At 42.3% G+C, this 27,584-nt stretch overlaps 2 protein-coding genes across 3 annotated transcripts in view; one reads left to right on the top strand and one right to left on the bottom strand.

Annotated features, from left to right (window-relative positions):
• Positions 1 to 387: 387 nt before the first annotated feature.
• LOC310661268 (mediator of RNA polymerase II transcription subunit 1-like) lies at positions 388 to 20,109 on the top strand (the record flags this gene model as incomplete). 2 transcript variants are annotated; one of them, XM_083407085.1, is made up of 17 exons in its annotated part: positions 388 to 406; positions 2,037 to 2,140; positions 2,944 to 3,025; positions 3,286 to 3,340; positions 4,273 to 4,405; positions 5,683 to 5,711; positions 6,087 to 6,158; positions 6,246 to 6,320; positions 6,433 to 6,503; positions 8,319 to 8,384; positions 10,652 to 10,760; positions 11,503 to 11,630; positions 12,093 to 12,205; positions 13,988 to 14,183; positions 15,875 to 15,970; positions 17,874 to 17,982; positions 19,971 to 20,109. In XM_083407085.1, the coding sequence occupies exons 1-17, from the start codon at positions 403 to 405 to the stop codon at positions 20,107 to 20,109; spliced, it is 1,581 nt and encodes a 526-aa protein (XP_083263211.1). In that variant the 5' UTR covers positions 388 to 402. The 2 variants fall into 2 exon arrangements, with proteins under 2 accessions (XP_083263211.1, XP_083263210.1); XM_083407084.1 differs by having other exon boundaries at positions 11,500 to 11,630.
• Positions 20,110 to 21,831: 1,722 nt separating this feature from the next.
• Positions 21,832 to 27,584, bottom strand: part of YAE1 (YAE1 maturation factor of ABCE1) — a 9,092-nt gene continuing 3,339 nt past the window's right edge. The window contains exons 2-4 of the mRNA XM_083407127.1: positions 24,587 to 24,792; positions 23,713 to 23,834; positions 21,832 to 22,426 (exon numbers count right to left, since the gene is read on the bottom strand). Coding sequence (XP_083263253.1) covers positions 21,988 to 22,426; positions 23,713 to 23,834; positions 24,587 to 24,792 — 767 coding nt within the window. The 3' untranslated portion in view covers positions 21,832 to 21,987. The remainder of the gene's footprint in view (positions 22,427 to 23,712; positions 23,835 to 24,586; positions 24,793 to 27,584) is intronic.

The raw sequence follows: 27,584 nt of genomic DNA, 5'->3' as shown, positions 1-27,584 counted from the left end.
AGCCCAAACCATTTGCAGAAATATGCAGAAATCTAATATCCACAAAGCCATTGCACCACTTTGCACCTGGTCACATAAGAGGGAAAGGCCATATATAGATGAACTCTTACTTCCACACCAGCCTGCTAAATCTCTGTGGGCTAGGCTGATATTAAAGGCATAGAAGCACATGCAGAGTAAAAAAAAATAGAGGAAGTTGGCAACCCTGTCAATTAAGATTCTCTCCCACTGCACATGTGGCCTTTGAGGCTTCGGTTTACTTAAATCCAGGGTATCTCAACCAGGTGCTGCTACTACCATTCTCAGGTAGACAGAGGGAGGAAGTGAGAAAACAGAAGAGGCTGTTAGGAGGTTTCTTCCTGTCTACTGGCTTCAGCCATTTAAACAGCTGCAGAAAGAGAAATGGGTAAGTAAGTTGCTAATTGGGCTGTTGTATTTGCAGCCACTTAGGATCTGGTTTTCCAGGCAGGTGCTAATGTGGAAGGTGTGGCTGGATTACACCACTATGCTGTATTGTCACCACAGAGAGGATGTTATAGGTTGAGCAAGGCTACTGTCTCAGGCCGTAGAAGCTGCTGGTTGTTTGCCCCTGAGGTCTCTGGCTCTGGTAAGATAGAGTTATGTCTGCCCCAAGGCCTGTCCTTTACCCCCATAATGACCCTGCTGCCCTTGGGTGTGGCTGAGGACTCCATCCCATTACTCCTATTGCAGTAAGAGTCAAATACCTGCCCAGTCTGTTTCTGTATGTGTAAGGCAGGCAAGCAATCTTCTCCTGCACCTTAGCCAATGAAATGTCTAGAGCTAACCTGCCTGAGGACAGGGACTTTGCCATTTCTGGACTCCATAGACTGTGCTATTACCTGCAGTATAGGGAAACTAAGTGAAGCAAGTGATGTTGATGTGTAGCATAACACAAAAGAGAAATCAAGTGTCCAATATAGGCTTTATGGCTATTTGATGTATTTAACAAACATACAAAAACCACATACCACTTACTCAACAGAAGACCTCTCAAATTAATTATAAAATACCAATGGGGCTAAACATTAAAAACAAGCTACCTGATTATGAAACTAGCATTTTAAAAACAATTGTGCATAATGGAATCACATGTTAAAGTTACATGCGTCAGTTGGCTTGCAAGAATAAAAATTATTGCAAACACCAAAAGCAATACAGTGGAAAGTCCCTAATATTACCAGGCAGACAGTTCCAAAAAGTAGGTGTTGAATGGATTGCCTTACAGAAACTTTAAACCTTTTGGCTAGAAAAAATGCTTTGTGCTACTTAAATTTTATTCGTTTTAAAATGGTGCCTGAGGCAATTCTCAATGAGCTCAACAGGATTTTCTCTCAGGTAAGAGTAGGATTACTTCCTTAGAATGATATATGGGGATATATATATATATATATATATATATATATATATATATAATGTCAAAGACACTTAAGATATAAAACTGAACTTTTAAAATAGCTGTAGGTTTCAGATTATGACATTCAACAGGTGGAAGAGTGGGATTTAAGCCAAACACAGGTCCATTAATATTAGTACCTATATTGTAGCCAAGTTCATGAGCCAGTTAATCTGAAATATCTCACCCATCTGGGACTAAATAGTCCTAATTTAAAGTGACTATTGTTGCAGTGTGGGCTGTTCGTTGAAGTCATATAATAGTTGGCTGTTTTGCTATATCAGGGGTGGGGAACCTTGAGCCCAGGGACCAAATGTGGACCTCGAGCTTCTCATCTGGCCCTCAAATCTCCCTAAGCCAGACAGCCTCCCAAACTACACCCTTTGTCAGCCCATTGGAGGGTTTTGCTGGGTGGAAAGCTTCCTTCAACTCTGAGAAAGCTTCCGGCTTCCCCAGAAGATAAAGAGGGATCTAGGCAAGATGAAGACACCAGCCTAATCCCATTTCTTCCTCTTTTGCTTCTGGCCCATGGCCCCCGGGAGGCTTCAAAAAGGAACTGTGGCCCTTGAACTGAAAAAGGTTTCCCGCACCCTCAGCTAATTCAACTCTTAACTTCTTCCAGATCCTGCGAAATCTGGGTCTGCAAATGACGTAATGGAAAAGCTCCGTCTAAAATTCTCACAGAAGCCGTGGAGTGAAACTATGGAACTGGTTCGTCTCTCCATGGTAAGAATTGTAATGAAATCAGTTCTGTTGGGGAGGAGTAATGTGGGAGAAACTTTTTTTTTTTAATTGCTTTCTTGAGGAGAATAATTGGAAGTAGAAGGGAAAGTGAGTCAACGTGTGTTTAGGTTTTCCATCTTATTTTCTGCCTGACGGGCCAAAGTTTAACATGTGAGGTTGTTATTTTACTGCCCTGTCATCTCCACTCTTGATCTTGGATGGATAACTCTGAAGGGGGAAATTTGGCAAGATGGCTCTAGGTGGGAGTAATGGAGGGGTTTCTTAACTTCCCAAAAATACTGATTGATTGTGATTATCGAGGAAGACACTAAATTCAATTAAATGGACAGTTTGTGTGTGGTCTTGGGAGAGTGATGCAAATTCCATGGTGAGAATGGAAAATAAAAATGGCAGTGTTGTAATGCTTTGTAATTACAAAGCTAATCAATCCCTTACGGATTGAAAAATTGAATAGGCAAATTTCCCCTGTTTGATTTTATATTTTCTCCAATCCACCCCCAGCTGATACTGGGATGTGGGGTTACTTGGTCTCTTATAAAGCCTGGGGGGAGGATGTCTTCTGCCAGTTGTAGCTTCCATTGCCTCTGCAGCATTGTGACCTGGCACCCCAAAGCGGGCAATGAAGGTCAAGATATAGGAGGCCTGACTGAGAGTGCTGAATTCCCTATTTTGCTTTGAACATACCAGCCAATTTTCTGACTTGCATGTGATTATATGATGCATGTGATTATATGATTATATGATACAAATATTTTTCTCTCTCTTTCTCTCTTTTTCTCGGTGAGAACAAACATTCTTGGACTTCGAGTAAGACATCAGAGTCTCCCATATCTATTTGCCTTGAGAAAATACAAAGAACCTTGCATGGTAATCAACTCTAAGATTGCCTAATTTTCTGTTATGTTTGATGGAAACGATGTCTAGCTTCTGTCTTGTCATCTTGTGCAATGAATGTGTCTGGGTTCTAGATGCCTTCCTTTTACAAAAGGTACAATGAGCAATATAGCACAATTAAGCAAGAATCTTTGGTCTATTGCTCTTAAACGTATGGGATCTGTTGACTGCTTTTATTGAACACGTTGATTCTCTGTGATGGAACCTTATTCCCTATTTTTTCATGTGTGCAGCAGGACCTTTGGCAGCAACAATGAACAAGCTGTCATTTTTGTCAAATCGAAAGGGGTAAGTATACTCTGCATCTACAGAATATGCGCTCTTCACTTCCCGCAGCTGTGGGACTGCTAGGTATGTTTCTACTGCTGTATAATTTTCACATGACATGAGTACATGCCATTTGGTGTATTCAGTGGCTAATGCATCCTCTAAGCTGCGGCTTACTGCCATTTTCCTGTGATATCCTTGAAAGAGATGAGCATGAGCAGGTCAGGAGTTCCCCTTGGGCAGAAAGTTTTGGGACATACTTACTACTTCACCTCAGCCTCTTGACAAAGCGTAGATAAATGCCACTACAAAGTGGCATTTCAGAAAATGCAGGAGTAGCAAGTTGCTTTATGCCAAATCCAGCGATTAGTATTTTGACCTCTGTGTTGCCTTGCATCATCTGCCTTTCCCAGCCCTGGAGATGCTGGAGGCTGAACCTGGGGTGGGGTGGGGCGTTCAGTCCAAAGCATGTGGTCTTCCACTGATGTACAGACCTGCTGCTGCTGACGTTTAATCAGAAACTGAAACATAGCCGTTTGGAAAGCTGGGTGCAAACACTCCTTTCTGTAGAACCCGTAAACATCAACCAAGATAAAGGAAAAAGTTTGCATTCGGGATCAGCCCATCCATGAAGTGAGGCATCCTGCCTCAGGTGGCAGGATCCACAGGGGCAGCAGCAGCAGATAATAATAAAATATTTATTTATTTATTTATTTCCGGCCCATCTGGCTGGGTTTCCCCAGCCACTCTGTCGATCTTTAGTCCTCATCACTTTGTTCCTGACGTAGATCTTCACTCACCCTTCCTTCCTTCCTGGTGGAGAGGGGGACACGCCATTTTGTGGTTCACTTGAGGTGCCAAAATGTCTTGGGCCAGCCCTGTTAGGCTTCCGTTGCACACTGTAACTTTTAAATAAGCAATGCATTTTTTCTTCTTCCTTCTTTCCTCTGTAGACTTAATTATTATGTGAGCCCCAGTGGGGCAGTTTGCTATATAACATCCAAATCCTTCTACATTGAGATTCACCTGGAGAAAGATGGAAAAGTGGTGGATGTCAGGTTGGCTCACCCTGGGAAAAAACCCCTGGTAATTCTAATTTGTTTTCCTTTGGGTGTTCTGATCTGATGAAATATAATCCTGCTTTTCTAGTTCTTCTGAAATATCTATAGCTTCATAATAAACCCTGTGCAGCAAGTGAGAAACGCTTGCATCTAAGTCAAAGGGACAACTTTACATTAGTTATAACACTTACACTATTGCTGCTACAACCAAACTAAACATCTGCATTTGTAATTGCAAAATGTGTGGGAATAGCAGTTTCATTCACAAATGCTGAACTGCAAAATAATTGCACAAGGACTGTTAAATTTCCTTATAGCTGGGTGACCATTTCTCCTTAATTTGTCCCCATCTGATAAGACTGCTTGACATGAGGTAGCAACTATGGGCTCGTCCACATGGGGAACAAAATGGTCAAAGGCCTGGAAACGATGCCTTATGAGGAACGGCTAAGGGAGCTGGGCATGTTTAGCCTGGAGAAGAGGAGGTTAAGGGGTGATATGATAGCCATGTTCAAATATATAAAAGGATGTCACATAGAGGAGGGAGAAGGGTTGTTTTCTGCTGCTTCAGAGAAGCGGACACGGAGCAATGGATCCAAACTACAAGAAAGAAGATTCCACCTAAACATTAGGAAGAACTTCCTGACAGTAAGAGCTGTTCGAGAGTGGAATTTGCTGCCAAGGAGTGTGGTGGAGTCTCCTTCTTTGGAGGTCTTTAAGCAGAGGCTTGGCAACCATATGTCAGGAGTGCTCTGATGGTGTTTCCTGCTTGGCAGGGGGTTGGACTCGATGGCCCTTGTGGTCTATTCCAACTCTATGATTCTATGTGGGTTTGAAGCTGGTTGTTCCTCATTCACATAAAGTCCTCATCCAACTGCTAGCCCACGATTTCCCCCGTTAAATTTTAATTTTCCTAGTCTGGAGGAGGGTAGTCCAATAAAGGAAGTAAATGCAATATGTGGATGCAGTGAAGCACATGGTGCACGGGGGGGAGGTTACATAGAATCATAGAATTGTGGAGTTGGAAGGGACCCAAAGGGCTTTCAAAATGATGCAATCACACGCCAACTACGGGTGGGAGAAGAGTAGGAAATCTATGCCTTTATAGATTCTGGTTTACAGCCAAAAGTGACTGTTCCTGAATAGATCTTGGGGAAAACATCCTTGGATATTCCTCGTAGTGTCTGCTAAGGTTTCGTGTTGACTAAGGTTCGGCTTATGTCATTTCTCCTTTCTGCTTTGTTTTGAAGAAAATAGTGCCCCTCTTTAGAAAACCATAACCTCTGTTCTTTCGTCTTCTAGACCTGTGAAGATCTTTTGCAGCTTCTAAGGTACATATGCGCTAGGTGGATTTTTAGCACACACAATTTTTAAATTTTTAATTTCATAAAATAAAAATCCTTTGCCACTGTTCCCATATTGTTTTCTGTGGTTGAGGTAAAAATGAATAGATAGTTCTGATAACTGTTGCTTCCATTCCTGCCCTCCGTCCAGGACCAATTTGAGCCACTTTCCAAAGTTATTTAGCTGCTTTTTAGATGTCTTGTTTGATGGTAGCGCAATGGTAAGAGCATCCCACTGCTTTCTATGTCAACATGCTGCCAATATCAGATTCACTTCGGTGGTGGTGCTTTCCCAAATATTGGCTACATGGCTCTCTTTGCCATATCAGCATTGACAATTGTTGCATGTATTTTGCTCTTTAGAATGGAAAATTTTGATGCCTTTGGAAACATGCTGGCAGACATGTTAAATATTTATCAGATTCCAGGAAGCAGGTTTGTTTGTTGCAACTTAATTACATTACTTAAATTATTGTATTGTATATAAAACTCCCTTCCTCCAATAAGGTCTTTCTTTTCTAGTGAAACAAAGTCCAAGGTGTTTGCTGCCTTCCTGGCTTTGGAAAAAGACCTCTGCTCACTATCTGCTTTGAGCAGGTAGGTTTGACAGTGGTTGGGGAAGGTGCGAGTTGGTTGTCATAATAATAAATTTTAAGGCATTTGAGTGCATTCTTGATCTCACTGATTACTGTATATACTTTAAAAACAGAACACCAGGTATGGACAGAGTCACTGAAATACTATGTGGAAAAGTTGGCTATCTGAACCCAAGAAGTGGAGGTAACTGATTTTTCTTTCTTCAGGCTGAAGTAGATATCTGTGTGATCATGGTAGCCAAGCATAATTTAAGAATGCTAAAGAATAGGAATACCTTGGGATTGCTTTCCAGTGACTTTGTAGGTAGCATGTATGATAGAGGCATTGCTGTTTGTAGTACAGTGGTACCTCTGGTTACAAACTTAATTTGTTCTGCAGGCCCGTTCTTAACCCGAAACTGTTCATAACCTGAGGCGCGTTTTCACTAATGGCACCTCCTGCTGCTGCCGGTGCACGACTTCTGCTCGCATCCCGGGGCAAAGTTCACAACCAGGAGCATCTACTTCCGGGTTAGTGGAGCTCGTTACCCAAAGCCTTCATAAGGAGGACGGTACATACAGCGGCGTAGCGTGGGGGTGCAGGGGGGGCCGGTCGCACCGGGCGCAACATCGGGGGGCGCTCGCACTTGCAGCTCTCTGCCCCTACCAGGTTAGGGGGCGCAAATTACTTGCCTTGCCCCGGGTGCTGACAACCCACGCTACGCCACTGGGTACATAAGCCAACGTTCCACTGTGTGCACATTCATCCCAGTATACTTTCTGCTCACAGGAGTTTGTGCTCCAAAACTGCTTTTTGACTAGAGATGATGGGGAGACCAACATGAGTGTGTACAACCCCTTTCCTGTCCCCAAGTCTTTTTCTAGGTAGCTGTGAAAATAGAGGCGAGGTCCTGACTAGTTCTTCATCGTGTTTTGGTCCCTTTGCACATACACTTCTCCTTGTTTATGAGTGATGCTGCTTTCCCCTCCCCCATATCACTTATTTTTCCTGATAAGGTGCTAGTCCTGTTGCGGCTGTGTGTGTGTGATCCGTGTATTAGATGATGATAAAGGATCAAACTGTGCACTTTCTGCACAACTGCCTTAAAAGTTAAAACCAAGACCAGCTAGTGATTTCCTGGGTCATTGGGCCACTGATTCCCCCAATGCCTTTTTCTTCTGCCTATAATTCTTCTTTTCTTTGGTAGTTACTTGACTGTGTGCAGCTGCTTCTAGCAGAGTTGTCCCTAAATGGCACTTTGGAGAATCTCTTGGGGCGGCTCCCCCCATTTGTTCAACCTTCTTGAATACAGTGGTACCTCAGGTTACAGACGCTTCAGGTTACAGACTCCGTTAACCCAGAAATAGTACCTCAGGTTAAGAACTTTACCTCAGGATTAGAACAGAGATCGTGCACCAGCGGCATGGCAGCAGCGGGAGGCCCCATTGGCTAAAGTGGTGCTTCAGGTTAAGAACAGTTTAAGGTTGAGAATGGACCTCTGGAACTAATTAAGTACTTAACCTGAGGTGCCACTGTTTTTTAAGGTGTCCTGTAGCCTGCTCCTCAATATTTATGCATAAATTGTTTGCATGATTTATCCCTATTTTATACAATCAGGAAGAAATTTCATCTTAGGAGTGATAGCTTAGTTGGTAGAGCACTAGATTCTTAATTTCTGGGCCGTGGGTTTGAGCTCCACATTGGATAAATAGATTCCTGCATTATAGGGAGTGGTCCCTTCCAATGCTACAATTCTGTGATTTGTACAAAGGAACTTACTTGTTTTATATGTTTAAACTGTTGAGTGGATAACTAGCTCTCCACAACAATCTCCTTGCAACCCCAAACAGTTGTTTGGATCCCCTGTCGCACAATATGGCCCTGGGGTATTGAGTCCTTTGCACTGGAAGCAAACAAAAACGATGAAGGGGATCAAACGTCCTAGGCTTGCATAGCTTACATTGCTCTCAGTTATGTGCTTTTTCTGTTTAATCCATCTAATTTTCTCAAATTCTATAGGAAGCCCTATGAACCTTGAATTTTATCTATCGCCGTATCAAATTCTAGAGGAACAACTCACCCCAGGTATTTATTAATTATTATTTTGTCAGTTTACTCGCAAAAGTGACTCAAAGTGGCTTACAACACAGTATAAACACTAAAACCCATTACAGTAAACAAACCAATAAAATACATCTATAAAAAATAAAAGACTGGTCCCACAAAAATATTATTATTAGTGATGAGTGAGGGATTGTGAATCGACTAGAAAACCTCCATAGTGGTGGTCTCATTCTGCAGTCCCTTTTAAAATAGATTCTGCACTCACTAAATGACACATGCTTCATTTTGAGTGAGTAAACGAAGACCAATTCTATCCCTACTTGTGTATGATGAAGCTCCGCTGATATCAGTGGGACTTACTTTTGAGTGGACATGGACAGGATTGCATGGTTATGCTAGCGGCTCTCTGAAGGGTGTGAGGTCAAGATTTTCCCATCTCTGCCACCTAAAATCCTTTAACTGGAGGTTTGGGGGACTGAACCTGAGACCTCCTGCATGCATGAGGTGTGGACACATGCACACCCACAGCCACAAGCTTTTGTGTAATTGGAGTAATCCCACTCCTGTCCCTTCTCGGCCCTCCTCCTCGTAGCCTTAACCTTCATTCTGTATCGCTACAGACATTCAAGTGTGTATTGATACATGTATTCAAGTTGACAGCTTGATAATATTGCTAGCTTCCTTTAGTGGAAGCTACCCCTAGCTCCATCTGGTATGCAGGATGAGACCCTCCCTGCCCATGGACTGTCTCGCCAGAGTGGTGCATGCTCTGGTTATCTCCCGCTTGGACTACTGCAATGCGCTCTACGTGGGGCTACCTTTGAAGGTGACCCAGAAACTACAACTAATCCAGAATGCGGCAGCTAGACTGGGGACTGGGAGCGGCTGCCGAGAACACATAACACCGGTCTTGAAAGACCTACATTGGCTCCCAGTACGTTTCCAAGCACAATTCAAAGTGTTGGTGCTGACCTTCAAAGCCCTAAACAGCCTCAAAGGCCCAGTAGACCTGAAGGAGCGTCTCCACCCCCATCGTTCTGCTTGGACACTGAGGTCCAGCTCCGAGGGCCTTCTGGCTGTTCCCTCCCTGCGAGAAGTGAAGTTACAGGGAACCAGGCAAAGGGCCTTCTCAGTAGTGGCACCCGCCCTGTGGAACGCCCTCCCACCAGCTGTCAAAGAGAAAAACAACAACCAGACTTTTAGAAGACATTTGAAGGCAGCCCTATTTAGGGAAGCTTTTAATGTTTGACAGACTATTGTATTTTAATACTTTGTTGGAAGCCGCGAAGAGTGGCTGGAGAAACCCAGCCAGATGGGCGGAGTATAAATAATAATTATTATTAGCCTTCAATCACTCTCTTGGCAAGCCACATCAAAGTTGCAGGGTGTATCTGGATGTAGTAGCACAAACTTAAACCCAAGGGGGCACCTGCAATACCAAGAGGAAGGTAGGGCTGATACATACGGTGGATGCCACATGGTAACGTTTTCCATTTCTCTAATATTCTTTTTTAAAAAAGAAACTGTCTTATGTAATGTTTTTTACATGGCACACAACTGTGTTAATATTGCAATGCACGTATGTGAAGAAAAATACCGGAACAATGAAGGAGAAAAATGAAGTGCACTGGTCTGGATGTGGTCATTTTGTGAGAAGATGGACAGGTTTAAGAGTTGGTGGTGGTCTGTTGCTTTATTTGTCCTGCTATCTGCTTGGGTCAAAAACCCCCAATAACAATCAGTCATGATGGTAGAGGACTAAAGACAGTGCTTAGCATTTCAGCAGAGTCCATCAGAGCTGACCACCACAGCTTGGCCCACCTGCTCCCCCACTTTAGTTTTTACTGACAACAACAAGTGGAAGAGGACCACCATATTAAATTTCCCATCAGTACCCTGGACTGGTTCACATAGTATCCGTCCAAGGCATTGTGGGGACTTAAAATCTCGGCGGTTTTATTATTAAAATGGCTGCCAGCTTCCAAGACCCACAGCTGTCACCATGGAAACTCACAGGGGGCCTAAATAGATACAGCCACAGGGCCTTCCCTCAGACTAGTCCAGAACTAGCTTTGAAATAACAAAAGACAAAATGGGTTCAAATGGCAAGCAAGGCATCCATCAGGCAACCTTCTGTTCTCTGACAGAATAACATCACCGGCTATAGAACTTAGAATCACAATTCACTTATGTATTGGGGGAAATCAATGTTCCTGGACAAAGACTTCAATGCCATTTGTGTATCATCTTCACTAGTCTGACATATTTGTGTCTTCTCTTTCCATCAGGCTTGAAAATAGATGGCAGGAAGGTGCTTGTCATAATAGGAGGGGCTGATTCAGTCCACCGACTCCCTCTTGCACCCTCACTCGTGAATTCGCCGACTGGTGGAGATGGGTAAGGCTCAAGGGCATCATTCATGCTCCTATCGGTATAACTGAACATGGAAATGTGGGTTATAATGGGTGTGTGATAGCACATCAAATTCACTTCTTAATAGTCTGTCATTTTAAGGCACTGTGAGGAACATGGTAGGAAAATGTGTTTTACTGTAATAGGGTACAAAACCTGGAAGTGCGTCCTCAAATTACACAATTGTGTTCATCACACTTCTTAAAAATGCGTGCTTAAACTGGCCACTTTCAGTTTGAAGAAAAGGCAGCTCCAATCCATGACCCAGTTTGTGCTTTTGATCTGGATTCAGGCCAGGCTGAACTCTTATTCTGCCCCCTCCTCTCACCAACTGATGTTTCCCTTTGAAGGTGCTGCCTACTGTGAGCAGTGTTGGTGGTCTCCAGCTCTGACCAGCCCCTGTGAGCCTGGTCAGTGGTCAGGGATGGTGGGAGTTGAAGTCCAACAACATCTGGAGGGCCACAGATCCGCCAGATCTGATAAAGGAAAATCCTGTCTGGAACAGCCTTTCTCAGACTTTGGTACCCAGGTGTTGTTGGACTACAATGCCCATCATCCCTAGCTAGCAGGACTAGTGGTCAGGGATGATGGGCGTTGTAGTCCAACAACACTTGGGGACGCAAGCTTGAGAAACATTGGCTTAACTTATAAGATTGTGCTACCAGAGTACTGGTCGAACTAGCTTCCTTTTACCTGATGCTTAACTTTGAACCCTTTTCTTCAGCAGCCCCAGATTCCTGCCTCTGAAGGAAGTAATTTCTGCGCCATTATCAGCTTGCTTTTTCCTGATGTTTTACCAGAACTGTCCTTTTCCTCTGTCTTCATCCAGTATTCATAAACTACAGGAGCTTACAGGCATGCTTTAATTTAATTAAGTACATAATTTTGTACCTCCACCCTCCCTCCTAACATGCTAGCATTTCAATAGACCCTAATTAACATTTGGCAAATTCTTCCCCTGTGATTTCTACAGGGGTATGAAGGCTGATGGGGCCCCAGGGTTAGGTTAGAAAGGGAGAAGTGCAGGAGCGTAAAATGAGAACCAAGTATTGCTGCTTCGGTACTAGGAGTATAGCATTCGTGCTGGTATTTGTCTCAGCCTTCTCACGAGCAACTTGCCCATTCAGGAGCACAAGTGCCTGCTGATCTGAATAGCCCTGTCCCTCTGTTGGCAACCATCCCACTGATTTATTGATAACCATTGTGTGATCACATCTCTCTTTGCCTCTTCTCATGTGATGCTGTTTCTCTCAAATGCATTCCATCCTTAATGGTGCTCTTGTACAGTACTAATGAAAAAAATTAATTTGGTTTTAGGGCTTCCAGTTGCTAGATTGAAGCCAGGTCCTCTACATGAGCTGATTGTTCAGTTTGCCCTTTCAGAAAATCATCCACATGGTTTGATAGCAAGTACTTCTTCCTTCATTGTGGTAATTATACTCCAATTGTTGGTATTCACTCCAGTTGTTATGAGGTCAGGAATGAAGCTGCTAAATGAGTCATAATTCTACAGCTTACTGAAAGCTGTGTGTTCAATTCTGGGAAGTCACATGAATTTTCTGGAATAGATTGTTTTAACACTGCTAAATTTGATTATGACCTAGTCACAGTTGCAATTCTTTGCCCAGGTTGGCCTTTACACAACATATACAAATTGTGTGCGCACGCGCTCTCTCCTTACTCTCCCCCTCTCTCACACACACAAAATTACACTCAATTCAGTGACTCTAATGTGCAAAATTGTGGGGCTGTCATCCATGAGATGTCATTAAAAAGCTAAATGCGGCTTTATATTAAGCCATAACACTACTTTTTTAAAAGTCTTGTTTCAAGTTAAAACCATTTGCACACATGGTCTCATAATAGCTGGGAAAGTTTCATAAAGATGTAGCGTAGAATGAATTCATTGTGGGGAATAAATTGATAGAAAGATCCAACTGGAGTGAATCCTGTTGGTGGATTATATTTATTTCTTACGTCTTCTTGGCTATGCTTTTAGTTTATATTCAGTTCTTTTTGGTTCAAGTTGCCCTTGAAACAGCTGTGTGTGATAAATCCTACTATGCGGAAACTGGCGCTACTGGTATACAGACCAGAGGCTTAATGTACACATGGCTCACACAGACACCATTTGTCCACATGCACTTCTGTCCATGTGCATTCATCAATACATGGGCACTTTCAGCTGAACTCCGTCTCAATGATTCTGGGCCGCACTTCGTGGGATGTGCTGTCCCCTCCTCTCAGTTAGTATTTTCCCACCCCTCCCCTTGAGGTCTGGAAAACTGAAGTCCACTGTGGGCATGTCAATCATTTGTTTACCTGTGTGAGTGGCCAATATTTATTATTATTGAGATGCAAGTTCTCCAATATACCACACTTGTGGGTTCACGCGCTCCCCCAAAGTGTGTCTCTGTCTCAGCCCCACTAAAAGCCCACCAAGGAAACCTCACCAGTGGAAGTAGGGGGGTGCAGGAATAGGTGGCAGTTGTCACACACATAAAAAGAAGTGGCCCTCACAATGTGCTTCAGTGTGTCTGGGTAACATGTGAGTTTACATTGGATTCCCCCCCCCCCCTTATCACATGGATTGGGAAGTTCTGAATTAAATGGCGGAGGGAAGTGTGGACCTCTACTTAGATGAGGGCAATGTCGTGTGGACAAGGTGAAAAACAAGCACACATAAGATGCATAAAATCCACTTTAAACTACCATGTATACACAGCCAGGTTGGTTTCCCCCACGGTGCCATTGGGCTTCAGAGCTGAGCAACCCTTCAGATCCAATGCAGAGACTACTCCATTTAATAACTTGTTTAAAAATGGGTGGTCAAGGCATCTATAGTATAAGCAGCTTATTTCAAGGTTTGCTCAAAAGTCCAGTGTCACATTCTTTGTACTGTTCTAGACAACTACCATATTTACTCAAATCTAATGCTCACCTTTTTTGGCCAAATTATGTTGTGAAAATTAAGGTACGCATTAGATTCGATGGCACATTTACATTCGCCAGCAAATGCTTTTTTTGGTTTCAAGGTTCTGAAAATCGAGGTGTGCATTAGATTTGATGGCACGTTAGTCTCAAGTAAATATGGTATGTTTTTGAAGGGAAGTTCCTTTTATTCATGTTTCCTTTTCACTACTTTTAAAAAAATCAATCAGGAAACAATTGCTACTACATCCATGAACAAATATTGTACGGTCTATGTTCAGTCTCTTCCAGGCTGCCCAAAACACAGCTATTTCATAGATAAAGGCATCGAAAAACCTGATATGGCTGGAGCAATGGTCAAGAAAATCCCTTTCACCCATCCCCAATGTGTGCCTGATATGATTGAAGTTCTCAGACGCCAAGCAGCATATAACACCCTCATTAGCAGCTGCGTGTCTGAGACGACTGAGTGGGAAGGTAAGATGTTCGCACATCTTTTGCTCACACCTCTTTCTGATTCTGCTGTGTTTCCACTAGTGAATTCTGGGTAGAGTTTATCCTTCAGTATTTGCTGTAAAGCTCAAATCTATCAATTGGGATTTGTATGTTGGATACATGTAAAGTTAGGTCCACCTTGGATGGTGGTGACAAGATATTCAGGCATTGGAAATAAGGAGGTGTGATGGGCAGCATAATGGTTCTGCTCCCCTCTCAGCATTTTTGTGATCCAATTCATTGAAAGTGGGTGGGGAAATTGTGAGCCCATCATATCTGTGGAGGTTAAGCTGGGTGCCAGACCCCCTCTAATCCTTGGATCTAGCAAGTGTTAGAATTTAACCAAGGAATAGCCAGGCTGGCCTCCTCGTGAGGTGATAAACTTGAGCGATGAGCCATTAAGGGGGATTAAGGGGCAAGATGGCAAATGGGTGGGGGCCCCCTCTCGCAGTTAGAGCCAGAGTTGAGAGAAGCAGGGAAGTGACCAGGAAGAAAAGGAGCAAGCTGTAGACAGGGTCAAAGAGAAATATTTGATTTCTGTTTGAATCCAAGGCTGCTGCCGTGAGAGAAACTAATGTTGTAGGCTCAGTTTGTATATACGTGTAGATAAACCATACATCATAAAGACACCACAGTCTCCGCTGTGCCTCATTCCCAAAAGGAATCACAAACCCTGTGTAAGCACCTGGAATCCCTGAAACCTTAGAGATTGAGGGTGGTGTGCAACAATATGAATAGCGTAGAACAGATCACGCAAATCAAATATGCATTGGCTTCAATGTTCTCCCCCTTCTTCTTTGTTTCGTTTGCAACTCCCATCTTGAAACTATATAGTCTGTTTTCAGTCCCTCCCCCCTTTTCTTACCTAGTTCAGTACTACACTACATCAGCTGGTATCAGTTTTCCAGGGTGTCAGGTGAGGTTCTCTCACAGTCAGATCTGGAGATGGCGGGGGTGGAACGTGGGACCTTCCTCATGCAAGGCACTCATGTTCTGCCACTGAGCTACGGCCCTCCCTTCTCAGCAAAAGTTGCTGCAGGCAGAGATTTTAAAATGAGTGAAGTATTCACATGAATTTGCTTTCAGGTGTGCTTGGAACTGTTTGGATTCCAACCAAACAATGTTGACACCTTATAACTTATTTCTTTTGGAGATAGTGAAACTGAAAAGGAAATTTTCAGCAACTGTACAGTCATACCTCGGGTTACAGACGCTTCAGGTTGCGTTTTTTCAGGTTACGGACTGCCAAAACACGGAAGTACTGGAACGGATTTCAGCAGTCGCGCCTGCACAGAAGTGCTAAATCGCGCTTTGCACATGCACAGAAGCACTGAATCGCAACCCTCATGTGTGCAGACGTGCTGCTGCAGGTTGCGAACATGCATCCCACATGGACCATGTTCACAACCCGAGAGTCCACTGTATTTCATTTGATGTTTGTACCATGAAACTTCATGAGCTTGTACAAAGCAGGACTCCGTGAGTCTAGCAAAAACCAACCCACTCCTACTTCGATGGTAATGTTTTAAGTTAAGGGATATAGAATTCTTGTAAATCAATACAAATGTTTTCTGACTACACCCACTAATTTATATCTCTAATTCAAATTAAACGTTTAGCTCTATTGCTACTGGGTTAGCCCAAACAGTCACTCAACAGTTATTTCCTTCCAGATTCATCAGACTTGCTTCATTTTGACGTCTTTCAGCAAAAAGCCACTAGCTTTTCAGTAACATTCCAGCATCCATTGGAGGAGAACCTAGCCTGTGGTATGTCTCCAAAGGAAAAGTGTATTGGGTGCACACAGATATACAAAAAGTCAGCAGGGAACGTGGTGCAGAAATGCCCTCGCTGCATTTTGCACTACACATGTAGCATCATTTGGCTCGGGCCGGGGTAGAACGTGTGAATGTGTATATGTGTGTTTCAGTGTTAAGAATAGACTGGATGTCCATACCACACACTGGCACAATAACCAGTTCATTGCAAAGCTACCTCAGTTTTCCCAGAGCAGCACTGTGCAAAGCCCTAAATAGCTGGCCGTTGTGACTGCTTTCAGATGTTTATAGGAAAAGTGCTGGCCCAAGACACTTTGTGCCTCATGTGGAGCCCAAATAGTCCTGATGGGAAGTTTTGCTTCTGCCTAGAATGTTCAGTTCATGTTCTTAATGTATGGTTGACCACATCTACGGAATGTGATAGTTATGTTCTGTTAAGTCTTGCTATATCAATCATTAGTAACAGTTTAATAGGGACCTGTCCAACTCTGTGTTCCTTTCCCAACCCTTTAATCTATTGATGATTAATGCTTATATGCAGCCTATATGCAACCCTTGCTTTGTCTTTGTGTTAACCAATCAGCAACAAGCACATATGTGGCAATGCTGTAATAGTCAATAAAAGGGACTCTCTGAGACATGCTCGAGAGATGCCTCCCGTATGACACTTGTCACTCGTCTGTCGTTCATTTCAACCCAACATAGTCCCCTGCTAGAACCAACACCCTAAATTTTGCTTCATCAATTCCTGCCTTCCTCTAACCTGCCCATCTCCCCATGCAGTCTGAACACATGGAGAGAAGGAACTAGAGAGGAGGAGCTGGATCACATCTGTGACCTATTGCGACGTATTCATAAATAAGGTCTGAAAAGAGGTGGTAGTAATAATAATAATAATAATAATAATAATAATAATAATTATTTTACTATTTTTTATACCACACCCATCTGGCTGGGTTTCCCCAGCCTCTCTGGGTGGCTTCCAACAACATATTAGAATACAGTAGGGCAGCAGGGCTGCCATTATTATTATTATTATTATTATTATTATTATTATTAATTTATTTATTATTATGTCTTCTACATAAGTGTCTCATGGTGGTGTACAATATGGTTAAAGTTATACACAAAGGGGCTCTTACTTTAGCACACATTGAAGAAACTGGCAAACTCTTTTCATTTACTACTTGGCCATCTATATTAACTCTTTTCTACTATTGGACAGTGTGTGTGTGTGTGTGTGTGTGTGTGTGTGTGTGTGTGTGTTTCTAGTGTTTGTGTTTTTCTCTGTTAAATTGGTTTGGGGGCTATTGGTACAAAAAGTAGCACATTATGTCATTTACAGTCCATCTTTCACCCTATGGTCCCAGGGTGGAAATACGTATTTTGCAACCTAGGTATAAATTGGATCTGATTCCCAGTTTTATACTATGGTTGGGAATATTAAAAAGTAAGCAGATGTTGCACTTTATCACATAATCTGTGGATTAAGCGTTAACCACACCGGCTTTGAAGATGGCTTGGGATAAACTTCCTTCCAATGTGCCCGTCTTTGGATTGGGCTGGTGATGGGATAACAGGAGCCAGTTCAAATGCCTGTTACTCATAGGTGGATGTGTGAATGGACTCCTTTTGAAATTATTGGTGACATATATTTTTTATCTTGTAGTGATTTGTAATTGCTCATTTTTACAGTCAGCATGGAATGAGCATGAATGTGACCTCTTCCCATGAAGAATGCATGCTTTCAGAAAATAAATAAAACCAATGCAGTGACTAGAAATAATTCCTATTTAAGGATTGAATAGATTTGGTGATTGCTGATAATTCTTACTGTTGTCTCTACTATAATGTCACACTTGTTTTTAGAGCATTTTTTCCCTATTCTGTTTAGTGATGGTCGATGTTCTGAGTTCAAGGGACGTTATATGCACTCTTCATACGCATTCTGAAGATGGAGCATTAATCTGCAGCAATGATTATCTCACAAGAGTCCTGAAGCGGTAGGTAACACTTCTATAATATATAGGGGCCAAGTTTTCTTGTCCCTCCAATCCCTTTTCCTTTTGTGTCATGTATAATGGAATGGTTTGTAAACCGATGGGTGGCTATCTATAAATTTAATAACTTTGTACAGCAGCTAGAAACTTTTAAGTGATTTAAAGGATTAAAAAATTATTTCATGTAATGGGAAATTTTTCTCAGTATTTGAATAAACATTGGGGCAGGAGAAACAATACCATATAAACATTGTAATGAAGAATTTATTAAAAATGGTGGGTTTCACAGGCCAATTCAGCTTTCTTAAAAAGGATATTCTCAAATGATGCATGCATTTAGACAATTTGCTGGAGGAACTGGACCTTAATAATGCTGAGTAAGCTTTCTGAGTAAGCTTTCATAGAATCATAGAGTTGGAAGAGACCACAAGGGCCATCGAGTCCAACCCCCTGCCAAGCAGGAAACACCATCAGAGCACTCCTGACATATGGTTGTCAAGCCTCTGCTTAAAGACCTCCAAAGAAGGAGACTCCACCACACTCCCCGGCAGCAAATTCCACTGTCGAACAGCTCTTACTGTCAGGAAGTTCTTCCTAATGTTTAGGTGGAATCTTCTTTCTTGTAGTTAGGATCCATTGCTCCGTGTCCGCTTCTCTGGAGCAGCAGAAAACAACCTTTCTCCCTCCTCTATGTGACATCCTTTTATATAGGATGTCTATATGACATCCTTTTTCATAGGAAAGCACAACACAGTGGAATAGCTCCATCAGGCTTAAGACGTGAGAAACAGGCAACCAAAATAACCTACCTACAAGCTCCATAAATGTCTAGCTCCAGATGGTCAGAAGCGTTAGTTGAGCCCTGTATGTCGGTGTGAAATTCTCTGGAACTCATGGCAACTAAAAATCTCCTCCATCTTTTAATAGTTAGCGCAACTAGAGGCTCCTTTGCTTCTGTAATGGGCAGCTTAGACCAGTGTTTCTGCACCAGTGGGCTGAGTCTCAGCAGTGGTCTTTGGACCACTTTCAGGTAGGCCTCAGCATCACTGCTTGCCCATAGCCTTTTGGCTGAAGCAACGGCAACACTAGCAACTCTGCATGCAGAGTAAAGATGGCCAGAAGACAAAGAGGTTCAGGAGTGGGCAAGGTCTCTCTTGCTCTGACGGGAAAGAGCTTGAAGTGTAGAAGGAAATTAAAAGGCTGATAGTTGTTGTTGTTGTTGACAACAACAATGGTAGTAAAACAATGTTGTTATAGGAGGAAGCTGCCCAGATGGGCAGGGTACAACTAATAAAATGATTATTATTAGTTGGAAGGATCAGGAAAGATTGATGAAAGAAATGAGTGGTGGAGGGATAGGAAATACTTGTGAAACATCAAGCATGAGGAGGATTTTCAGCAGTGTGGTGGGATGCAACTTTAAAGATTCAAACTGCTCCTGTTGAGTGAGCAATGCAAAATAAGATTGGAACGTCGGTGCTCTGAGGCCCCACAACAGGGTGAGCTCCCGTTGTTCAGTCTCAGCTCCTGCCAACCTAGCAGTTTGAAAGCACATCAAAGTGCAAGTAGATAAATAGGTACCACTCTGGCAGGAAGGTAAACAGAGTTTCTGTGCGCTGCTCTGGTTTCGCCAGAAGCAGCTTAAGTCATAATTTCCAGATGACCCGTAAAAGTTGTCTGCAGACAGACGTCGGCTCCCTCGGCCAGTAAAGCGAGATGAGCGCCGCAACCTCAGAGACGTTCGCAACTGGACCTAACTGTCAGGGGTGCCTTTACCTTTATGTCACCTTACAGAAGAACTGGCATGGAACTTTAGAAATTTATTTTATGTAATCTATAAAGCTTTCTGCACTGCGCTGACTTGTTTGGAAACAGTGGCAAATGCAGCCTGCTCTATACACCAGTCAGTTAGTTCTGCATATGAAGCAGCCAGGTTATATTTAGTGAATTAGCAATTCCTTAAATATTGGATGACTTTGCCCTCCTCTTAGGTGTATGTCAATTCCAGTTCTCATGAGAGCAATTTTCAAGAAAGCCACCCAACAAAAAGCTGAGGAAACTTCTCTGAGCAAAGACGGAGTCTGTGAGGAAAACTGCAAAGACCAACAAGTTGAACATAACCAGCAGTAGTGTGGCTACTTGTGAAACTGAGCAACAGCATTTTTATTTTTGGTGTAATTCTTGGTTTATTTCTCTCACAAGTTACAACTGGGCAAAACTAATTCTGCTTAGTGAAAAACATTGGAAAAAAGTTACGTTTTAAGTCACAAAAGCAATTTGAATGCGGAGATTACCAGCTTATTAAACATGAAGTTTCAACTTTGTAAGGGTTATTTTATAGTGTGTGTTTAGAAAAAGTAGGTTTTCTGAAGTAGTATGTTAAGCAAAGCTTTAGGAACTTTTTTTTAGTAGGATAAACATTTTTTGGCAGGGGTGGGTGGGTTATTTTAATTCAACGTTTATCTTTCTACTGGTCACACCCTGTGGCAGAACTCTAGTCCACCTGAAAGTTTGTCTAAATTGGGCTTTTTTCTTAACACTAAAGCTTCCTTTTTTTCAAAGTCAGACACGATCTTTTAAAAACAGGGTCTTGATTCCATCAAATGTTAGTCACATACGGACATTTTTCCAGATAGCATTGATTTGATTACTTGGGGACATAGTTAAAATTAAGAGATAAATGAACCATCTTTACACTACAATGAAACTTTTGTACCCCAGCCCTTTCCCATAATGATACTCTTTTGTGTGCAATCTCTACTGGATAGAGGTATGAAGCTCTCTCCTGAAATCTGCCCTTGCACAGACATTATGTTCCCCTTGCTCTACATGTAAGATGAAGTATTTTTACATGATCCCCCCCCTCTCTCTCTCTCGTGTGTGTGTGTGTGTGTGTGTGTGTCTCACACACATGACTTCTCTTGGTCTGAACCAGGTAGAGTTTAAGTAGTGGTAGCTATAGTACAGCAAAGTAAGGGCAGCAAAAGACCCATAGAACTCACATTATTTGGGAGAGAGGAGGGGCCATATTGACCCATAGTCAACCTTCCAGTGAGTAGCAAGAACTGCACTTCTCGAGGCTGCTTTCCAATAAATTATTTTACACTATCAGTTGTTTTTATTATTAAATTTAGTGATGTCAAATTTTGTGAGGGTATTGGAGGTCACAGAAGTGGGACACAAGTTTGTCACCCCTGTTCGAAAGAAACGTTAATTCCTTTTGAAGAGGAATTTCTATTTCTTTGTTCTCTTGAATAGGTCTGCCTCTTCTCGCACTGTCCAACTGCCCCTGATTAGTGCAGCACTGACTTTTGGGCAAGAAGGTTTTTCCCAGAAAGCTTATGAAGAGAGAACCGTACTATGTACAGACTAGTTTACCAGCTAAGAAATGCTTCAGTAAATATCTGAAGGCCAAACTCAAGGTGACATTAAATGCACCTTTATATTTCAGATATTAAAAAATGCAAATAGCATCAGCCAGCACCAACGAAGAATTTCTTCCTCAAAGCAAATCCTAGCTTCAGAAAAATTCCTGAAACAAAGCAGGGGAGTAATGAGTTAATTTCCCAGCTTTATGCCTGTTCATCTCAATAACTGGGATCCTTCCACCATACATATTTTAAAAATGCAAATAAAATGTTAAAGATATCTTTACAAATTGCATTTAACACCCATTCTTCCTATGTATCAGGGAAGGGGAGAGAGAATAATCCCCTCTTGCAAGGCTGTATTTCACATCTCTGGAACAGCGATGTAACATAGATTATAGTGCCTGGAATGATTTACTAACATAAAACAAGCAAATAAGGTGTGCTTGCAAAGTTTGTTAAAGGAGATTAGACATAAGCCATATCCATGTAATACTACAGGATTTTATCTACTATATAAAGGGCACATTAAGCAATATTTGAAAGCAAAATCTCTGCATTTCAGCCAGTTTTGAGGTAGTTGCATATCTGGGGGGAAACGATACTTTAAAAAAAACTTTTTAAAATTCCACACAATGAATTAACTTTGCAATAGTCGAATGTGTTCAATAGTGTCTGGTGGCAAACCTAGCTGATCTACTAAATTCATAGTTTTTTCTTTTAGCCAACTAAACACTGGCTTTTTGGAATCAGTGCCACCTTTTCTCCTTCTGCAACATTCTTCTTGGAAGGATCCAGTCCTGCTATCATTTCTGCAACACTGTCCGCTAAACTCAATGCCGTTTTCAGAGATTCTTCCACCTGTAGTTCCATCATGCTGTTTCTCAGGTAAGAGGGCATGACCAAGGTCCATGTCCTCAATAGTATCCATCAAGTCTTCAACATGGGGCTGCAGATGGGTAGAGTTAAGACTTCTAAACACAGATTCTTCGTATTTTCCCAGTTCGTTCAGCAGGTCAGTTACCTCGCTCAGCACTTCAGAACTGCATCCATTGTGCTGACACCAGAACGAAAGAGCACTATAAAAACAATGGAAGTTAAAAATGGATCTGAGACCAAATGTAAATAAGAAGACAGCTTTTAAAAAAAACATTTTTTCCCCTCCCATATTTATTCTCATTCACAAAGGGCAACTGAGCAGAACATTAACTTAGAATAGTTTTGTATTCCAATTTGGAGCGCCATATAAGAAATCTAGAAATCACCATGGCACTAATCAAATAACCTTTTTCTAGTAGGATGTATCATTTCCTGCTTTCTATCTAGCAAATGCCTGAGATACTCATTATAATGGAATCAAGTTCCTACAGCCCTTGGTGGTTGAGGGGGGGAAATCAAGAGGTTGTAGAGACAGGAGACAGTCTTTGCTCAGAAATGGCAGGCATGGAGTACAGTGGTACCTCTAGTTCGTTCCGGAGGTCCGTTCTTAACCTGAAACTGTTCTTAACTAGAGGCGTGCTTTTGCTAATGGGGCCTCTTGCTGCCGCTGCGCTGCTGGCACACGATTTCCGTTCTCATCCTGGGGCAAAGTTCTCAACTCGAGGTAACTCTTCCAGGTTAGCAGAGTTTGTAACCTGAGGCATTTGTAACTTGAGGTATCACTGTACTCTGAAAATTTCCTCCTTTCACGGTGCATCCTATAAGGCACCTTCAATGGAGGTCTACATGGAAGAGGCTGCCTCCGGGTTTCATAGCAGCAATTTGGCTGTAGCTTTCAAATGCTACAAACCAAACGGACTACTGTTGCCATCTTTTTCTGTTCTCCAGTAGCTCAAGTTCAACAGAGTGTGAAATTGTATCAGGACAAGTAGCTATATTAAGGGGTGGGGAGCCTTTTTGGCTTCACAGGAGAGATCCTTATCTGTCCTCCTGTCAATCACCGAACATTAGAATGGCATCAGGTGATCTGGTGACAAGTCCCATTGTCAGAACTTCAAAGGAACCTGCAGGCAGGAAGGTGCTGGTAAGATGGAAGGGGATTCTGTTAGCATGAATTTCAATACAAAACCCTTCTTGATCGTGAAGAGGTTTACATTAAATCCTACCGAACTGAGTAGGATTTAACGCCCCCCCATCAGCTGATGAGCAAGGTGTTAAATCCTGCTGTGTTGGCTGTGCACCCCAGTTCCCTGCAGGATGTGACAATAAAGAATGAATAAAAAGTTAAGTGTTCATAATTTAAATGGGCACTATATTAGCAGAGGATATTAATAGATATATTTCTCTGGTGGAGGTCTGCTATCAATTTAACAACTTGTACAATTAATTTCCATTCCTTTTTTTTAAATGCTGCTTTACTACATACCTTATGGTTCCTTTGAGTTGGCCACATGAGATCATCTTCCTTGCTGCTTCTTTATACCCCTGATTAAAACCCTGTTGAACTGTCAGCAGTTTTCCAGCATCTGCTCCCTCCCTATAGCCTTCCTTTGAGCAAAGAGATCAAAATCACATTAACAACTAGAATGTAAAAAGAAACAGTACAGTACTCATCGGTACCTGCCTGGCTTATTCAAATAAGCCATCATGAAATGAGGTCCTTCTGCAATTATAAAAATGTTTGCTCTAGAGGTGTGGCTTACACATAACAGGTGTGCCAATCATGTAGCTTTAAAAAGTCAACCTCATCATGAAAAAAGTGCTTCTGGAGCAGACAGAGGATATTCGGCACAATAACAAAAGTGTGAGATCTTTTTCAGCCCTTTCAGTTGCATGGACTGAACAAATAAAAAAAGTGATGCCTTCTAAATGATTAAGAAAGAGGAAAATTGAATCTTTGATTATATAGCATGACACAAGACAGTGCATTATTAACAGTTAAGCTATCCTTGTGAATTGCCATTAGTTTCATCTGAAAATGACTTTCTCTGCTTAATTCCAGAACTATGTTTCTCCCAAACAGAACACTATAGCTGACCCGTAATCCTCTGATCAGCAACTCTGCAGTGAAGGCCAGTGAGCCAAGGCTCTCCCTTTCCCCCAAACATGGGTTATCTTCTCCCTGCAACCAACACATGCTCCCCACACCTTATTTGCCTCTGAGCTGACTGAGGTGTGTCTGGGGAGGGGTATGTGTGGACTTGCTAGTGCTATTCTGAAGGCTAATCCATCTTGGGATCTCAATAGCTAATTTTTATGTCAATGATGTGGTCAATCCCCAACCCAAACCATATAATTACTTTGACTCGTTTCTCCATGGTGCTCTTCCATTCCTTCTGAGCTATGTCCATTTCATTTGCATCTTCATCAAACACATCTTCGCTGTGCTGGCTGACTGCAGCTTGCACCCAGGACATCTTGTCTGTGCTAATAACTGTGAGGAGGGCTATGGGCAGAAGCAGCTGAAGTCTAGCAGGGTGGTGAGCTTGAGCAATCAGACTGAAACCTGCAGGGAAATGACACCTATTGAAACAAATGTTTGCATATAAAATACATCTGATAATGTGTGTATGTTGAGAATCCCCACACCCAGCTTTTGCTGGTGAATAGGGTCCGTATAGTAAAAGCTATGGTTTTCCCAGTAGTGACGTATGGAAGTGAGAGCTGGACCATAAAGAAGGCTGATCGCCGAAGAATTGACGCTTTTGAATTCTGGTGCTGGAGGAGACTCTTGAGAGTCCCATGGACTGCAAGAAGATCAAACGCATCCATTCTTAAGGAAATCAGCCCTGAGTGCTCACTGGAAGGACAGATCGTGAAGCTGAGGCTCCAATACTTTGGCCACCTCATGAGAAGAGAAGACTCCCTGGAAAAGACCCTGATGTTGGGAAAGATGGAGGGCACAAGGAGAAGGGGACGACAGAGGACGAGATGGTTAGACAGTGTTCTCAAAGCTACAAACATGAATCTGACCAAACTGCGGGTGACAGTGGAAGACAGAAGTGCCTGGCGTGCTCTGGTCCATGGGGTCACGAAGAGTCGGACACGACTGAACGACTAAACAACAACAACAACAGGGTCCATGATCAGGAACTTCCTGCAGCCAACCAGAAGCCACACTTTGGAAGTCAAACGATTCAGAAGTCGAACAGACTTCTGGAACGGATTCTGTTCGACTTCCGAGGTACGACTGTATACTTTTATTAACTCCTCTCTTCAAGGAACAGAGAAAAAGGCAATGGAACTTAAAACCTTCACACTCCTTGCAGGGTCACAACAGACTTTGTGTTGATCAAAACCATGACTTACGAGGCCGCTTGTTTGTGAGCTGCACTATTGGCATGATGAGGGAGGGAAGAAAGTGTCTTCTCAAGAAATGGCCACCAGCAGCCCAAGTTTGTCACTTTTGAGGTAGCAGATACTTCCAACTGCTGTGTCTTCATACCCCAAGAGAAGCTTTGTAATACATTAAAGACTAACAGAATTTATTATGACAGATGCGTTTGCAGAATAGGGCCAATCTTATCAGATGCATGGAAGTCTTATTCTCAGCTGACATATGGGAAGAGAAGAAATGAATAGGAAACAAGATGTCCAAAAGTTCATGGATTCCATGCCCCCCCCCCAATATATCCAGGTGTAACAGCTAAGAAGAACGCTTCATTGCACTGTTGCAGTGGGCTGCGTCTGGGAAATTTATAGCAGAGTAAATCTGTCAGCATTTAATGTACCAAAAGGTGTTCTTGTTTTTTAAACGGTTTTCCAAGGGTTTCCAGAGGTTTAGAGGGTGTTTGCTGGCTTTTCCAAATCTATGCAATTTCACATAACCCCTGAGTAAATGGGTAGTTTCCCGTAGTACATATAACAAAACTTTTTTAAAAAAGGATTGAGAGACTAGTGCAGAACAAATAAAGGTTCTTCAATATTCTCTCACTCTCTCTATAATTATAATTTTATTATTTATACCCCTCCCATCTGGCTGGGTTTTCCCAGCCACTCTGGGCAGCTTATATAAAATAAGTGTACAGTGGAGATATAGAGAAAGTCAGTATGGAAGTTAATTTGCAGGTGTAGCAAAAGTCAGTGTGAATGTTAATTATCCACTGCATGATTCATTCTGTTGTTCCCAATAGGGGTTTGGTTTTTTTTGCCAGTAGTTAACCTGACTTCCTCTTGGAGCAACTGTCCAATTTACTGTTACAGGTGAAAGGGACTCTTTTCTGTTTAGCTAAGTGTAGCAGAGTGGAAAAATAGTATTTTCTTCAGTATGCTCCAGTTGCTCCAGTTTATTAAGACGTTTCCCCACCACCAGCAGGAATTTCAGGAGCAATTTCCTGGCAATTTAAGAAGAGCCTACCCAAAAGATTAGTGTTTCCTAGCAACAAGTTAGGAGCATCTGGATTGATATCGATTTTTTGTTACTATTACATCATTTTGATGTTTTTATTCTCAAAACACTGTGCTGGGATATTTAAAGGACAGAACACAATGATTATCAGCAGCTAAAAAATCTATAGCTTTATAGCACTTACTGTCCTTGAACTGCAGTCCAGTCTTATGCGTGTTTACTGAAAGCTTGCTTACTTGGAAGACTGACTAAACATGTTGGGCCAGTCTTTAGTCGGTCTTCCAGGTAAGCAAGCAAGCTAATGTGACAATCACAGAGGACAAGCCTGGGTCAAGGTTAGTTACTATCTGAGACAAGGCAAGGATATTCCTATGCAAATTAAGAATATGCTCAAGAATACCTTTCAATTCACCAGAGTATTTTAGGCATACATTTGGTTTGGGGGGAGCTGATCATCTAAAAGCAGTAGAAGAACCGGGATTTGTACACACTGTGCGCCATTAGGGGAACTACAGATAACTTCTATTCAACAATTAAAGACACGTCCAACTTCTTGTTTCTAGGTATAATAAAAATTTTATTAAGTTCTCTTTCCAAGTTATTTGGGGAAACTTTTGTAGCTTAAACTTTGTACACGGCATTATTCATGGTGACTATACAATTATAAAACTCCTTTCTTAGGGAAACCTATTGAACTCAGTCTTTCTAGTCTTTCAAAAGGACTGTTAAGATGTTAGGAAACTACCTTTTCTCCAAGTCAAACCCATTGGTCCATCTAGCTCAGTACTGTCAATTATTGCAGCAGCTCTCCGGGGCAACAGACAAGCCCCCACCCACCCACCAACTATCAGTCCTGGATATGCTGGGGATTCAACTGAGGAGCTTCCGCACGCCAAACTGATTTTACCACTGAGCTATGGCCCTCCTTTATGTCTTACCCCACCACACTT

Source organism: Podarcis tiliguerta, assembly GCF_965153285.1.
Source record: "Podarcis tiliguerta genome assembly, chromosome: 12".
Lineage (NCBI taxonomy): Eukaryota > Metazoa > Chordata > Lepidosauria > Squamata > Lacertidae > Podarcis > Podarcis tiliguerta.
Note: the sequence above shows the minus strand (reverse complement) of the source record. Positions and strands in the feature narration are given on the sequence as shown.